Source organism: Bemisia tabaci, chromosome 1, assembly GCF_918797505.1.
Source record: "Bemisia tabaci chromosome 1, PGI_BMITA_v3".
In the NCBI taxonomy this organism is placed as follows: Eukaryota; Metazoa; Arthropoda; class Insecta; order Hemiptera; family Aleyrodidae; genus Bemisia; species Bemisia tabaci.
The window spans coordinates 17,421,055-17,437,713 of NC_092793.1; the positions used below are offsets into that span (position 1 = coordinate 17,421,055).

The following is a 16,659-nucleotide window of genomic DNA, read 5'->3' on the forward strand; positions in this document are numbered from 1 at the left end:
AAATTTAATAAAAGGCTATTCTATAATTAATCCGGAAACGGTTTCTGGGCGTGAACTGGCTTTTTTTTAGAAGCAGGAACCATCAATTTGCAGATATGTTCATCGTTTGCTTTGCTTACCTTAACCGCAAGCCACTGGGATCACTAAACTATTTGCTTAATTCTATAGGTTCGGTCATCATCAGGCCAATCTGAGCGTGGCTTCAGAAAGAACCTCTGCACTACGAGGAAGATACCTGTATTTTTAAAAATATACTCAACAATATTTGGATCGCATTTAGCAAAAAGGAACTAGGGCGATCAGCGATCACAGTGTTGTAAAAATGTTGCTTCCTCATAATTATCTAAAAAATCTCCGAGAGTATCGAATATTTTTGGCTTCCTACCAAAAAATGGTTAATTTTCAGCGAAAATAATTGTGTAAATTTTAATACTGTAAATAAAATGAATATTTTTAAAAGAAAATGAGAAGTTGCACGATTTTGAAAGCACTGTATAATTGCGCTAGTCCCTTTTTGCTAAATGCGATCCATTTGTTCTCTAGTCGCGCATAAGTCTTGTCCAAATGGCAAATTCTGCTAAATTTTAGGATATGCTCACACGATCTGTGGGTAGGTAGAATCATAAGAAGTTGGGTTCTTGGAAAATGCATTCGCACAACCCTACCACTCGACTGAACCGCGAAAAAAAGGACATGATGAGGAAGGAAACGTAACGGAGCTGACAGGTCTGGGAACTGCGGGGTTGTGATGGAGAATCCTCTCGGTGAACTTCTCTCTCGCACGATTTCATGCTGCCTATTCCTCGTGCTCCTCTTTCTGGGTAGAAATAAGGCACCAGCCGGTGGCGGAGTCGTAAGGGGCAAGGTGACCTTGTTCGGCAACTACCGAGTGTCACGACTTTCCGCGCACGACGACGATGCCGGGAGGGGCCGGGGGTGGCAGTGGTCACCGGTAATACATCATCAGTCAACTAGGTCCATCCTAGGTCTAGTCTGATCCCGGTCGGTAAAGGAGCGGAACATCAAAGGTTGTGTTTGCCTAGGCAGACAGCTCCGACTCTATCGAATGAGAATCGATAGTTTCCTCAACAACCGCAGCGCCTCTCGATGAGTCGCGCTTCCGACCTATCGAAGGGTGGAGATTCCGCTCCGGCTTTTTTGCTATTTCCAACAAAACTTTCGCATTGTTTGCTAATTACTACCTGGAAGCTCTGCGGCGGATCTTTCAGCGGTAGCGTGATCGGTCGGGGGCTGGAGGCTCAGCGCTAGACTTTCCGCTTCGATATCCGGGTCGACTTCGGGGTTCGATGTTCTGCTCGTGCGCGGCCGCTCCCGGCCAAGATATATCGGGAGAAATATCGCACCTCGAATTGTATCGCCCTCACGAGTCTATTCAAGTTGTGTCTCAAACATAGGCAGTGGCGACTTGTTCAGCAGTTCCACTTCGTTGCCACATTTTGTCTCGACAATTACGAGAAATATTCATGCTCAATGACACGCTCCCCTTGTTTTTTTCCAGTTTATAGGTTGAAGACCCCGCGGTGCTATCATCCCTACAGAATAAAAGTTACATTCGGAGATTAATGATCAGATTCGCCTGACGATGACTCATGACCAAAGAGTCGAGCAATTGGATTATAGCAGTCCAACTCTAACTACAAAAACTCGCCTATCAAAGTGCTCACCTCGAACCAACCAGCGAGTCACCAAAAATCGTCAGTTTTGTGGACTCTAGAACTTATCCTCTATCAATCCTAAAAATACGTCGAAGATAAGAGAGGATGGAAGTGGCCAATTTTCGGGAGGGTCCTTTCATGAAACTTGCAGAAAGGAGGCAAAAAAATGAATTTCTTCTTCCATCGAAATTCAGAGCAAATTGGATCTTTTCGCAACTTGCCCCGCAGGAGAGCTAGTTGTTGTTTTCATCGAGAATCCTAATAGGAACATGCTTATCATGAGCATTTGGTTGTAGATAGTCTCCTGACTATACGCTGCTCCTATAAAAAGGCTGGAGGTGTTAAGGAATTTTCCGATCATTTTTTTTTGTCACCGATCCCGTTAAAGTTTCGAGCAGCTTACAAATGACCATGAATAGAAACTGTCGACATGATTTGCAAATGGTTCATATCTTGGCAGATCCTACGTTAAGTTCTCAAAATACGACAGGAGATGCGGGTTTATTTGGCCCGTTACGCAAAACGCGTTGTTGTAGGCAAGGGCAACGACGATGTCACGAGTCAAAAACGCCTTCAGTTACGCGTGATACTTCACCGCCCACACCGGAGTTAAAATATTTGTATCAAAAAATGTTCCGCATCTAGATCTTATCCGGTCGTAGGATCTTGCAATCGCTTATCGAGCGTTCATGAAATATAGTCTCGCATTTAGCCTGAAAAAATCTGAACAGAAACTGTTGGGATAATTTGCAAATGTTTTGTATCCTAACAGATCCTGACTCGTCCAGCATGTCATCCATTTTTCCTTTAGCATTTTTGGAGATGGGTCCGTGTTGCTAAACAATTTACAGCGGGAATTTGTCGAGCAGGACCTGCCTACGGAAGAATTTAGGAGCCTTGGGGTGGTTTTTGCAAGTTTTCACCATTGCAGGCGACATCGGCGACAGCTCGCGCGCTGTATGGTGCGCAGTGCGCGTGCCCTTTTCGATTTTGTATAAGAATCTACCTGACATATGTGAACAGTGCTTAACTATTCCACGTGGGTCTTTTCTCATAATTACCGATGGAAATATGGACCACCTTTGGACTACATTTTGCGATTGGGAACTATTATTTTTGGCTTGTCCGTAAAAACACCTATCCGCAAGGGGAAACTATCGGCAAATATTTTGTGTCTCCATACAGAACCAGAATAGCAATTTTCTATCGCGACATGTAGTTAATTTTGCAATAAGGAACTACTTTTACTGGCTCATTCTTAACAGCACTTATCTGCGTAGAAAACTAATGGTACAGTGACGTTTAGATTTCCTACTGGAGTCCAGTAGTGTTTCTTATAGGTTTCTTGCTATCTTTTTTTATTTTCGTTTGTTAGGTTCCTGCTGGCATTCCAGCAGTGTGCCCTACTGGTATTCCAGTAGCGATTCAGATCCGCGTGTTAGTATTAAGTTTCTACAAAGCTCTTCAAGCTTTAGGTAAATTGTAACGTAGTAAAGCTCTTCAAGCTAGATTTCTTATTTCATCAGTGTTTTTCTCGGCAAATTTGTAACTCTTGATCTTTTCTTCTTTTTCAATAGCGTAAGTATCAATTTCTCCATGTTCATCTAAATTAGTTTAAATCTTCCGTTCATGAGTTTCTTTTTCGTTTACGTTTAAGATTCAAAATTCTCGCGTTTCCTTTTTCTTCAAACCCAGACTCGCTCTGAAGCCGGCTCCGCGCAGCCTGGTATTCCAAATCGTCTCGTAAGACTCAATTAGGGAATCCAGACTTGTTCTGTAGCCGGCCCCGCGCGGCCTGGTAGCCTTTCGTACAATAAAACATACAGTCCACTTTCCAAAATTTGCTCATTTCTTTCTCTCATTTATTTTTCTAATTTTATTTTGGGCCTCTGCCCAAACATTTGGTCCTGCTCGGTCCGGATCCGCTGATCCATTATCTTTGAATTGTTTGAAATTTTAAATGAATATATTGGTGATCTGAGGGACCTCGGAACATTTGATTGTCCGACTTGGATCCTCTGATCTATCATATTTGTAATTTTTGCAGTTTTTCTTTGGTGTTTGTATTTGTTATTTGTTTGAATCTAAGGCAAAAGGTCTCTCCTGTCTTTGTTTGAAAATTCTGATTATCAAAGAAGCAGCATGGCATCCGATGATAGTAATGCCTCCCAGGTAAAAGCAAAGAAAGTCACTGACTTAGAGATCGAGTTGATCTGTCTAAAAAATAAGCGGAAAATCTACGGTCGGCAATTAGAGGCTTGTTATGAAGTTGCCGAGCGCTGCCTGGCAGTGAAAAAATTGTCGCCTGAATTCATTTGCCGGCAGGAAGATTCAAGACAATCTCTAAAGAACCTTCAAGAAACGGTCATGTCCTGCTACGAAATAGAGTTACGGTTAAACCCAGAGGCAAGTTTTGATCAAAGCAGCGAGTTGATAGAGCATTTCACCAATGTGTATTTCAAAATTGCGGAGATTAAGAAAAGGCTGACTGATGCACTGGAGTCCACCGGCACAGCTGATAACTCTAATCCGCTGATGAACAACACTACGATCATTTCAAGCAATGCGCCCACACTGCCTCGAATTACTTTGAAAACTTTCGACGGCACAATAAGCGCATGGCCGGAATATCGCGCGAATTTTGAGTCTCTGATCCATCACCATGAGTCCCTGACTCCGAGTGCCAAGCTGAACTATTTGAGGACCACTCTGTCTGGCCCTGCTTTAGCACTCGTAAAGGAGTTACCCATTACGGACGTGAATTATCCAATAGCGTGGGATGCTCTTATTGGGATGTACGAGATACGGACTACATTTCGCAAAAAGCAGCTACCCTTTTCGACTCATATATTAAAAGCACGTATCTCCGTCAGGAAATAAAAATAGAGCACATGACTTCCAAAATGAGTCAACAATAATATAGTTTTTTGGCAACACTGGGCTTCGTTCAGTTAAATGTATGTAATATAATCGATATTGATCGATTCTAGGAGAGGTAGGCTGCCCGACCAAGAATCGATTTTTTACAATGGATTTAAATGGAGGAAAACAATGTTGCCAATTTTCAAGAATAGCTATATTGACGTGAACCCTTTGGAGAAGCATTCTCAGTTTCTTCTTCCTTTTTTTGGCTGTTTTTCTTCCTTATTTATTGGTGATCAAGACAGTTAATGACCGATTCTTGTTATTCAATATCTCTCTCTTCTCTGTTACTCTCCTTATCTATCTCTTCTGTTCTAATGTGGTATACTCCTGGATCGCTGCAGAGACATTCTAGAGAACTTAGTTCTCACCCGAAACTTGGAGCTTCAAAAAAGACGGAAATAATGCTGAGGGCACGAGAAAGAGAGAAAGAAATGTGCTAGAGGTTGGAGAGTGTTCGTACCTACCTGCTTTTGAATATGAGAGGTGTAGTCGTGAAAAAGGTAGGGGTCTCGGGTCAACAGCACTTCATATAGAGTTCGAAAACCCAGCATGGCTCAAAAAATTTCGAAAATTGAAAAAAATTAAAAAAAGACTTTTTAGATGAAATATTTTCGAAGTGAATGAGGGAGGAGGTTTAAACACCTTCATCATTCTCCCTTAGACTTCGCCACTGACTTGGAAACGCATTTCAAACTCTTGGATCAAATACAGACTGTTTTTTGTGGTAAAATATTTTTTCCGCTTGTAGGCGCCGTAATATCTGTAAAATTTTGCCGAAAAACTTGCGAAACGTGCACTATTTTGCGGATGACTTGGCAGCGAAGTTAAGGATGGCGAATGGCAGTCGTGCTTTGATAGATTTATGGCTTGATCGACTGCCTCCGACAGGACTGGTTTGGTTTCCTTCGCTTTGCTTTGCTTTGCTCTGCCTCAGCTTTTTGCTGCTTTCCTTTGCTTTGGTCTCTGACTCTTTACTTGACCGGACCGAACCGGACCGGACCGTCAACAAGCAACGTTATTGACCCACGAATGGACTCGACATTACCACCCCCTCTTCCCTCTTCCTCCTCGAAGGCTAGCTCTAACAGTGTGCGTTGCCCTTAGCCTTAGCCTTATAGTGCTGTTCACTTGTTTTCTTTGCTCTAGCCTCTGTCTCATGATTGCCGCAGAAGACTCTGACTCCTGACTTCCGCAAGAGAAAAAAAATCAGTCATTTTCCACGGAGACAATATATTTTAGAGTCGGCCCTGCACCGACGGCAAAATCGGGTGAGGCAAAATTTCACTTCGAAGGTCGATGCTTTACTTTTTGCCGAATGATTGATGAACAACCATTTGAACAAAAAATAACAAAAAAAATTAGCCTGAAAATGACCGATGAATGTTGAGATGAGCACTTTGCTATGAGCGAGTTTTTTCAAATCAGGTTCGGACGGTCAGAGTTGCGTTCCATGACGCAAAATTGCGGTCCACACGGTTCGGACCTTCGTATGAACATGCACCCGAGCTACCTGGTATCAGGAGGACGCACTAACCACTTGAAGAAGTGCAGACATACGGAACATTAGGTCAACCGGGAACATATACGCAGAACCGCATATTACTGATATTGCGTCGTAAAACCGTCTAATACTGTAATAACCGTAATACCGTAAATACCGTATTTCGGCTATTCGGCCGCCTGCGTTTCCTTACTCGGTAGGCCGTACTCCGTACTCCCACGCCGAACAAGGCCGCTCTCCACTATCAGTTCGTGCAATTCTGGTTACTCTCCCCAGTTGAAATAGTTCCATGGGGGCCCACGAGTTTCCAATGGGATTTCATGGAGACCTATTGGAGCCCATGGGTCCCTTTGCGCTGAATGAAGATACCAATAGGTACCCATGGAGCAGCCGGAATGACTTAAAGAAACCCTCTCAGGCTCCTTCAGGGTTCCCATGAACCGTTTTGAGTTTGTCTTTTATATTGAGTACTTTCGTTTTCATTTATTTACTCCTTGATTAACAAGGTGGTGTTTTTTCCCACTCCTTGATTAATTTATATCCCTCTTTGAAACATTCAAAATGACGCCTCTCTCTTAGTACATCACCTGGTTGACACAAAACAAAGAAAAACAAACCAAAAAAAAAAAAACAAACAACAAAAAACATGATACATGCAGCTCTATGTACTTCAAAAAAGCTCATCGCATTGAAATGAAATTTCCGCAATGAAAGAAAACATTGCAGTTTTCATCCATTTTCAGCATCTTTCATTCTTCAAAGTTGTAAATAAAACTGCATCCCATGATGCGTGCATGTGAAGCAAACATGCAGTATCCACCCCTTGTGAGCACGGTCAATATAAATATACTTGTTTTGTCAACTCATTTCTCCCGTGAACTATCCAAGGGCTCGGCTATAGGAAAAATCGAAACGGTGACATGAAGTAAATAAATAAGCCATCTTCATAAAGCGGGCATAACGTTCTCCCTCTATCCAATTCTATTGTAGCAATTCCAATTCCGCCTTCATCGTATTCAATGCACGAGAGCCCAATGCAGTTTTAATACCCCACCGGCTCATTCACCAGCCTGCGCCGCGCGCCTGCTCTCTTGCTCATGCAACTTATCCGTGGGCGAGGGGAGAGAGGGAGCAAGAAAGAGAGATGAACGACGTATTAAAGGTATCACTTATGGGTTGTTGAGGTCAACGATTACACGAGTTGCCGGAAAAAGTGCACAACGGTGAATCGATTTTTATCCGAGCAAGCTGTCTTCAGTTACGATGAAATTTAACTACATTTTGCAATGAGGCATTTACTATTCTTGATTGCTTCTAGAAACAACATATCTCCCATATGCAAATTGCGCATAGGTAACTCTATGAATGAGCCAAAAATAGTTGGGTTCTTCATTGCAAAATGTAGTCGAACTGGTCAAAATGATTGTCTTCAAAATGGAAAAACTGGTTCGTACTCAGCGATCTGGAATTCGATACTTCACAAGTCCTACAGCATTTACTAGATTTTTGCCTACATCTTGCCCCGCATTTATTGCAAGAACTTTAGGTTGGCTTCTTTTTAATACTTCATCATTGATTCGTTTTTATGAACTCAGTTCACTGTGTTCCGATTCCAGGATCCTGAAGCAATCAGTGACCTAAGTTATCTTTTCTATAAGCTTTGAGTCCTGCCGTACTGGACCTGAATTAACCGTAGATTAAATTACATTTCTGAATGGAAATTTTCTTCTAACTCTTCAGCAAAAAAATTACAAATATGGTGAGGAGCGCTCTCGAATTTTTCCTCGAGTTAGGTTAGGTTAGGTTTTCCTTAGATGAACATGAAACGACTTGCCGCAGTGTCGTCTGAGATCAAAGAGGGTAGGCCAAAAGAGACCGGAGTCCACATTTTAAGACGGCAGCGTTGTTGTATATTTAAAAAATCAACGCATTATTCGGATCATTGACGATGTCGCGATAAAAATCAGTAATAGTTTACTTCATCAGCCGAATAGGCAACGCCATAATTCAGCTAAGGTGTGGGAGAAACGAGCAAAGCAACATTAGCTAGTATCGAATGTGACGAACACTACTTCCATTTCAACACCTACTGGATGCAACTATTCGGGCTCCACGGACGTCCGTGTTGCATATACACGGAATGGACCACTAGACAAAGTACGAATTTCAGCATTCTGATACACGTTTCTTTACCAAAATTTCACGTAAAACACGATGCGCACAACGAATATTACCGAAATCAACTCCTTCCGAAGATATTAATGATTCTTGGTGCGTGAATTCAAAGCACGCGCTCATGAAAACTCAATGCTCTACGTGATTCACATCGCTCGTAAACGTTATCATGAACGTCTCTGCGATGAAAAAATCTGGCAACCTCAATCTTGACACTTTGGCTCAGCTATAGCAAATTACTTATAGTTTGAAAAACACATGGTGGGAAATGAACATTGCTCGATTGAGAAGATTGCTGAAACCGTTGTAGTGCGTGATTTGACTTACGTAGAGCTTTGAGTTTCTTGTGAGCGGGCAGTTCAAATTCCTCGTAACCAATGTGAAATAAAAATGTTAATAACTTCGTTAGGAGTTGGTTTCAGTAATTTTCGTTGCGCGAATCGTGTTCTACGTGAAATTTTGGTTACAATATATGTATCAGAAGGCTTAAATTCGTACCTTGTCTAGTGGTCCATTGAAGGCGTTTTGACTCTCCAGACACTCACCACTTCACCCGCGCCGCGGCCCGCTGCGATGGCGGGCTCTAATGCAAATACTTTCTCTTTGTAATCTCATCAAAATCTTTTTTTCAATATCTCTCTTGATCTTCCTTTCAACTTTGTAAAATCTTGCAAACTTCTCTTGCGATATTACTAAGTATCTCTTCGTGTTTGAAAGGAACAAGAAAATATGTGACTGCAAAAACAGAAAAACTACATTATCTAAAACGCAAATCCGTTATTTTTTCTTTCCGACACGAATCACTTGACAGAAGATGAGAAGTTCCCGTGATACACCGCAATTTTTGAAATCGTCGGGGAGAAAATACGTATGCAAGCAACCAATTAAGACGATTTATTTGCAGTTGAGCGCATTTGCTGACTGCTTGTACATCCGATGACTTTAACAGCACATCTTTCTATGAAAACGTGTCCATCGGGTTTTATGTGGCCAAGTTTATGATTCCTCTCAGCATGAAGCGAGTGCCCTTCAGATCGTGTGAAATATGACACTTGAGCCTTATTATTCCAACATTAAATTCTATGAAATTGCCGTGGCTGAACAAGCTCTGACAGTCCAAACGCCGGAAGCCTTTAGAGGCGTGTTTAGAAGGAGGAGTTGCGTCTTCATTCAAAAACTTTAGTTCAGATTAGACACTAAAGTTGTAAGTTTATTGAAACATTTAGGAGACTGCTATAAAAGGAACTATTTCAACTCACAATGAAAGCTACAAAGTTGAAAGCTCGTAACACCTCTATTATAACTTTCAAACGGTAAAATTAGCTCCTTTTTGAAAGTCAAAGATTCCAGGCCTCGGCGGATGACCTTTATATCTCCATTAAACCGGAAGTTTTGATGTTCACCATGAAAGAATTTTGAGGGAATATTTAGGATCATGTCTCCTTTAAGGTCGAGTAAACTGTTGAAACTTCGACCTATTAAAATATTAAGGAGACGATTGGAGAGTGACTTTCCGAATGAAACTAAATGCAATCAGCTTTTTTAGAGTAACTGAGAAAGATTTTATTTTGTAAGTATCCCTATTTCACATAAGAACAGTTGCATCTCCTTAGGGATTCTTCGGAAATTCAAAATAATTGCCTTTCTTGCTACTTAAAATTATTCTCGCAGAAGAAATTTTATTTCACAGCAAGTAACAATTAGTATAATCTGAGTAACGACGAGGTATACCACTTAAATAAAGTTTCTTTAATAAAGTTATGATATTGTCGAGAAAATTCAAACAACTGTTACTTAAAAAAAGATCAACTATCTGGTGAAAGGCAACAGCCGATGTTACTTGGTTTTCTTTCGAGAAAACTCCCTAACTATGGGAGTTCTATGAATGGTTTAATATGGAAATCTGAAAATTGGCAGTGACATTTTTTAAGTTAGAAAGTTGGCTGCCCTTTTGGACCCCACGAGCTTCATATTTCGACTTGTCCGCACCCTCCCTGTATATGTACTAAATACAGAGCTTCATTTGCCTTCTTTTAACGACTTTTAAGTTAGAAAGTTGGCTGTCCTTTTGGGCCCCAAGAGCTCCATAATGGAAATGTTGCATGTGTGAGGAATTTGCGATTTGACTGTTGATTCTTGTGTAAAAGTTCGCGAGAAACACGATGGTGCCACTGGTTTTCTCTTAAATCAACCCTCAAACTAAAAAAAAGCTCTCAAGTTGAGGTCAAAATGGAGGGGATATCCCACGCTATCCTGAGAGTCCATCTCTACATCAAGACGAACTCTCCATGAAAAGATACGGAGCAAATAAATTGACAGGGCTGCCACTTTATTTGGGGACTCTAAAACTGAAAGCACGGCATCCCTGCTAATGTATTTGCTCCCTATCTTTGCATTAAGAGTCTGTCTTGATGTAGACGAGGACTCTCAGGATAGCGTGGGATATCCCTCCATTTTGACCTCAACTTGAGAGCTTTTTTTGAGCTTGGGAGTTGAATTCAGAGGAAACCAGTGGCACCATCGTGTTTTCCTTGAACTTTTACATGAGAATCAATAGTCAAATCACAAATCCCTCACACATGCAACATCTCCATCCCATATTTTGACTTGTCCGTGCCCTCCCTGTATACGTACTGTAATGCAGAGCTCCCTTTGCCTTTTGTTAACGGCTCGGTATTTGCCTGAATGAAGAGGAGAGTGGCAACAATAGCTGCGGCGGAGTCCGGGAGAGGATGGAGAGTGTGGCAGTGTGGCAGACGTATATCTATCGGACGGAGACTGCGCAGTGCGGCTGGTGCGGCTGCGCCTGCGCCTGTGAACCGTGGTCGCGGTCGCGGTCGCGAATGGGCCTGCGCAGTGCAGTGCGCCTGCGCAGATGCGGATTGATTAATAGGGATTCTATTGGCTCGGAGGGTGAGGGCACGTCGATGATCGCTGAGCGGCTGAGCGCCCCACTCCGGCCCCGGCCCATTCCGGCCTCCAGTCCTTCACTTGCTCACAATGCGCGGTTAATGACATGCTCCTCTTCCGACGCCGCCGACGCCGACGCCACCACGCACTCCCCACTCCACACCCGCAAAAGCGTCGCCGTTACCTCCATCATCATCATCCCCCCCTGGAGGGCCTATGCCGAGTACAGACTAGAAAACCTTTACAGCAGGCTGATTGTTGAAATTGATGGACAAAGTTATAGACAAAGAAGACAAAAGGGGTATGGAGAGATCCTGTTGGTGGAAAAGGGTGGTCGCAATGGACAAAAGCGGTAGGTAATGGACTAACTAACGGCAACCCACGAGAGACCTTGTAGTCAGTCGATCATTTTCTGCCTTAGTCTGTAGGAACCAACCATTTCAACGAATAGAAGCGTTTCATACTCCCTATGACTTCTTTGTCTATAGCTTTGTCTATCAATTTCAACAATTGACCCTCAGGGCGAGTAAGGCCATGGAGGATCCACCTCTGATCGGTTGAGCCGTCTAAGGTTCCAGTGGAATGATGAAGACTTATAGACAAAGCGACAGACAGAAGACACAGTGAAAATGGAGCAATCTGATTGGTTAAAGCGGGTAGTCGCAATGGAAATGGAAGGGAAATGATGGGCTAATTATGGTGTCTCTATAGGTTGCCGTTAGTTCGTCTATTACTTAGCTCCTTCGTCCATTGCAACCACCCGCTTCCACCAGGATCGCTCCGTTTTTCGTGTGTCATCTTTGTCTATCAATTTCAATAATCAGCTCGCTCTCCCAGTGGCTCTTCTTAAAGTTACTCAGTTTATAAACTAAGTCAAAACGGTCCCATTGGGACCCATAAGATTCGAATGGGCCCACCACAGGGAAATTTCATGGGGACCCATTGGAACCCATGGCCCCCATGGAGCTGCCAGAGTGACTTTAGGGAGCCCTCAGCCTCAGGGCTAGGGTCGACACCGAAAGTGAAAAATACTGCGCTTGGGTCATCATCCCGATGAAAAGTTTCAGTGCCGCAAACTACGAGAAGAACCTGTTCACGCATTGGACAGAGGTCTCGTCAATAGGTATAGCTGTAGGCTCAATCTCTACTAAACCGCTCAATTGAGATTTTGTACTTTTTAAGCGCACGTTTATGCGTGACTGATGAAGTCTTTTATATCTTAAAAGTTTTCCTCTTATCTAAGTCCGATTGTTGAATCGTCATCAAAAAACGTTGACCGGAAAATCCCCATCCTGAAAAAGAAAATTTTATTTAAAGGTCCGAACCTCTTTGGGAAGTTCTGCCCGGTTTTGTCTTTTCCACTATCAAAACTAATGGTCACCGTTCCCAACAGATTCAACCAATCAGACCCGTCGGTTTTCGATGGATCGGATCTTTTTTAGGACCACCTCGCGAAGCGGTACCAAAATTACACACCAACGTTGCGATTCATATGAATCGGAAGTACCAAACTCAAAATAAAATGGCAGTTGGGAGGTTCGGGTGCAGAAGTACTACCGAACCTCTAAATAAAATTCGCTTAAAATAACACTTATGAATCAAGGTCAAACATTCTACAATCCAGGTTCTGGTCCGAATGCGGAACCCGCGACCATCTGGGAACTCAACACCGCTACTCAGTAAAAAATGCATAATGTCACATCAGTGGCGATTCTTGAAGGTTGGCAACACTGTAATTTCTCAATTTGAATATATGTAAAACAATCGATTCTTGGCGAGGTATAGCTTTCCTCACCTAAGGTCGATATTTTAAATGGATTTTAATGGAGGAAAAACAGTATTGCCAATTTGCAAAAACGCTAGTCACAATGCTCCGTCCTCCGGAGAGGGGGGGGGGTGTCATTCCTCGGCACTCCACCTCCTATTTACCATCCGCACGGCATAGAGATATCAGTGGCGTGGCGTGGATTGCGATGTATCGATTGTTCTACCATTTAAACCTATGGGAAAGAATCGATTTTTAAGGTGTTCCCTGCGAACACCCTGATTATAGATCTTTTTCCATAGGTTTAAATGGTATAACAATCGATATATCGCAAAGCACGCCAAGCCACTGGAAGATATCAATCTGCGCGAAATTCGCATGCATGATAAATTTGCACAAGAGGATGCACCAACCTTTATCAGCGAATTAGATAATTGTTCGGCTCGCTGAGGAGCCACTAACGGAACCTGCGGAGTCAGCGCGAGAGGAACTAAAATCTGATAAATCCGTTGCTACCGTTTAAAGAGTGCGCAAGACCTTTCTGCACCGATGCAAAGAACCAGATGCAGGAGAGCGGATAGCGGTCCAACGCGTTTTTGCTCTTGCGGTGGCATGGATTTTATTCAACACGTGAAAAGAACAAAATCTTAATTGAACAGTTTAGTGGAGATACAGCTTAGGGCAATCGCTGATTTTTTTGTCAACTCTCGGTTTATTCTCCAGAGATACCTTTATGAAGGTTTTTTTAGTTGAGCTTTGCGTGACAAGTATGAGTAAACTTGTGTACAACTGACATTGGAGCAGAAGAAGAGGTGAGCTGCATCTGGTTGAAGACGATGTATTTTTGAGATCCCTCACTAATAATCTAAGCAATGTAGTTGGTGTTGGGTAATATTTCCTATTTCAACGCCTTTAATGATCCAGGGAACAAATAAAAAATCTTGGAGACTTGAACGCAGTGTAAGAAAAGTAAACCATTTCGTGGCGTGACAAGTCCCTATTCATCAAGTGCGGTTGGCCGTGATACATAGCCATTGTGCAAACAATCTCTTGTCCAACACATTTGATGAGTCGGGAAACACAAAGTAAAGCTTGGAGACTTAAACGCAGCGTTAGAAAAGTAAACCAATTCATGATGTGACATCTCTATATTCGTCCGGTCCGGTTGGTCATGATATAAAGGTATGGTGCAAACAACTTCCTCTTATTCTACCACCGCCCATTCCCTTTTTACCTATCCTCTTGTACCCACCTCTTTTCTTTCCCTTTTACCTATACCCCTCCTCATTGTAGCGTATTTTACGGAAATAATCTCATTACACTGGGAAAAAAAGACACATTGGATCTAGAGTCCAGACTCATGAAAACATTGACAAGAAAAAGGACTCTTGATTCTATCAGATTTAAGCTTAAATCAAAAGGAAATCCGTCCAAATTATGAAGCTTGGTTCTTGATTTAAGATTAAATCTGATTGAATCAAGAGTCCTTTTTCTTGTCAATGTTTTCAAGAGTCTGGACTCTAGATCCAATGTGTTTTTTTTTCCAGTGTAGAGAATGAAAGATCGCAGTGAGAGAGGCTGACATAGAGTTTGACCCGCTTGTTGCAGAGCGGCTAAATTTTGAAAATTTCGACGGCAGGACCCGGTCAGTAACCCTTTTGTCAAAATGAACATAGATATTCACCCAGGCACACAGAAAATAGACAAGACTTATCAGAAAGAAAGTCGACATCAATGATGAATTTGCGTCAAGCCATTTTAGTAGGATGACATGCCTCATGGTAAAGTTGACGAAAGGAGGGTGCTGCAAGTAGTTAGAAATTGTAGCAGAGCCGAAGCTTCGTGCCGGTTTGTTCGGGCCTGCGGCGCGGCGCGCGCGGGCATCGTGTAACTTCGGGACCTAACAGCGACCGGCGCTGCACCGGCATTGCCCCGAGACCGGAGAGCAGTTTTTAGCTGCTTCATTGTTGAATTTTATTACTAATAATCATAGGATTGGCAAAGTGTAATGATGGTCATAAAAACCATAAGTTTTCCATCTCTCTTAGCTCGGCTACCTTGGTTATTGCGACTATCTTGAGGTTTCATTCTGTGCATGCATTCACGCCTTTATAATGTTCCCATGTCATATTCGTGCCATCGTCACTGGCTTATCCACTCTATGCCTGTGCATACGCTTGCTCGCTCGCCATGAACCTGATTAATTTATTTTGTAGGCTCTGTCATAACGGCCACTTTTCTATTATACTGTCTTTTGCAGTATGTTCGACTTATACCGAAGCTTTTTTACGTTGTTGGCAGATGTTTCTCACGCGGTGACGAAAAGTAAATCTCTCATCCTCTCGAGCACTCTCGCGGTCAGCCCAAACATGCGCTCGGTTTTAATGTTAAATGCGGCGAACCCTCACTGCTATCCTCCTTACAGTGAAAAATTTACTTTCGGAAGTCAAAGCTTAGATTCGCTTAATTATGACGGATTACTAAAGAGTTGAGTAATTGGTTTAGCAGTCCGAACCCAGTTTTCAAAACTCGCCCCAGCCAAGTAGGATTTCAGAAAAAAAATTCAACCAAGGGATCTTCTGACTCACCGTTGGATATACGTATCACCATAAAAGTTATCTGGACTAGAGGGTGGTTGTCTTACCTGCAATGAAACAAAATGAAAATATTAATCACTAAAAGCTCAGTATCGTACAAAGAAAAAAAGTTAATTGTACTCGTAGCATAAGATCCAAAATAATCATTTGAGAAAAAGATCATATAATGTATAGTATTTCTGGCATGAAAGAAACAAATTGTACCTATTTTTCAAAATGCTCGGCTGAATATAGCTCGCATAAGCCAGATAATTGTGTCTTCCGGATAAAAAACTGTTCGCATTTCCCTGTACGTTTGTAGCTTATGCGGCGAAATTGAAGTCAAACTTGAAATGGACGATACCTTCAAATAAGTTGACTTAATCGAAGCTTATGCAGCGATTGAAGAAAGAGTTTTTTTGGAGTAAATGACTATCCACGCTACCGGGTATGTTGGTTGCCTGCAGCGAAAATGAAGGCGAGCTTCAATAGAATCACACATCCTTCATTGGTTCAGTCAAAGCATGCAGCGAGATAACCATGTTTTTGAAAAGCTTGCTTTTCGCGCTCCCGGTAAATTCGGGATACTTATTGACCAGCGCAGCCGCTCTTCATGTGCCGACCTTTGCCGTACCATTCTGTTCATGTATCCGAGTATTCAAACCAAGCCGAGGCCCGCCCTGGTCCCGTCTGCAGTCTCATTTCTATACCAATTTCACCATGTAACGCCGTTTGCTGGTTTTTATTTTAATCTCTTTTTTATTTTTAATTCTATTATAGCAGTTGATAATGTCTAAGGTGCCGTATAAGGTACCGAAACGTCCTGCCTTTGTATTTTGTATGTTAGCCTTGTTTCCGCATTTTCCTGCGTTTTCGATGGTCCCGAAAAATCTACGTGGTCATTGAGCAAGAGAACCGACGGCTGGTACAGGCTATAGATCAGATGTTTGATCTTCTGTCCTTCGAGGGTAAATGGGTCAGTTGCGCTGGTCACAGACTCGTGTTCTAATGCTAGATTCTTGCTGATTAGCTAAGCATGATAAGATTTGTCCAAACCGCAACTTACTACGTTCATTCTACGTTCAAAGGGCTATCGCCCTTTAAAACGCCGGGTTTTTGACGTCATACGCC

General features: G+C 42.4%; 1 protein-coding gene across 3 annotated transcripts in view; it reads right to left on the bottom strand.

Annotated features, from left to right (window-relative positions):
- The window catches only part of lft (Limb expression 1 family member lowfat), a 137,299-nt gene that overhangs the window by 36,457 nt on the left and 84,183 nt on the right, over positions 1 to 16,659 (bottom strand). The window contains exon 1 of one of the 3 annotated variants that reach the window (XM_072297324.1): positions 15,541 to 15,592. The exons of the other annotated variants lie outside the window; for them this stretch is intronic. Within the exon in view, the coding sequence (XP_072153425.1) occupies positions 15,541 to 15,562 (22 nt within the window). The 5' untranslated portion in view covers positions 15,563 to 15,592. Of the gene's footprint in view, positions 1 to 15,540; positions 15,593 to 16,659 lie in introns of those variants that run through there. 3 annotated transcript variants of the gene reach the window in all.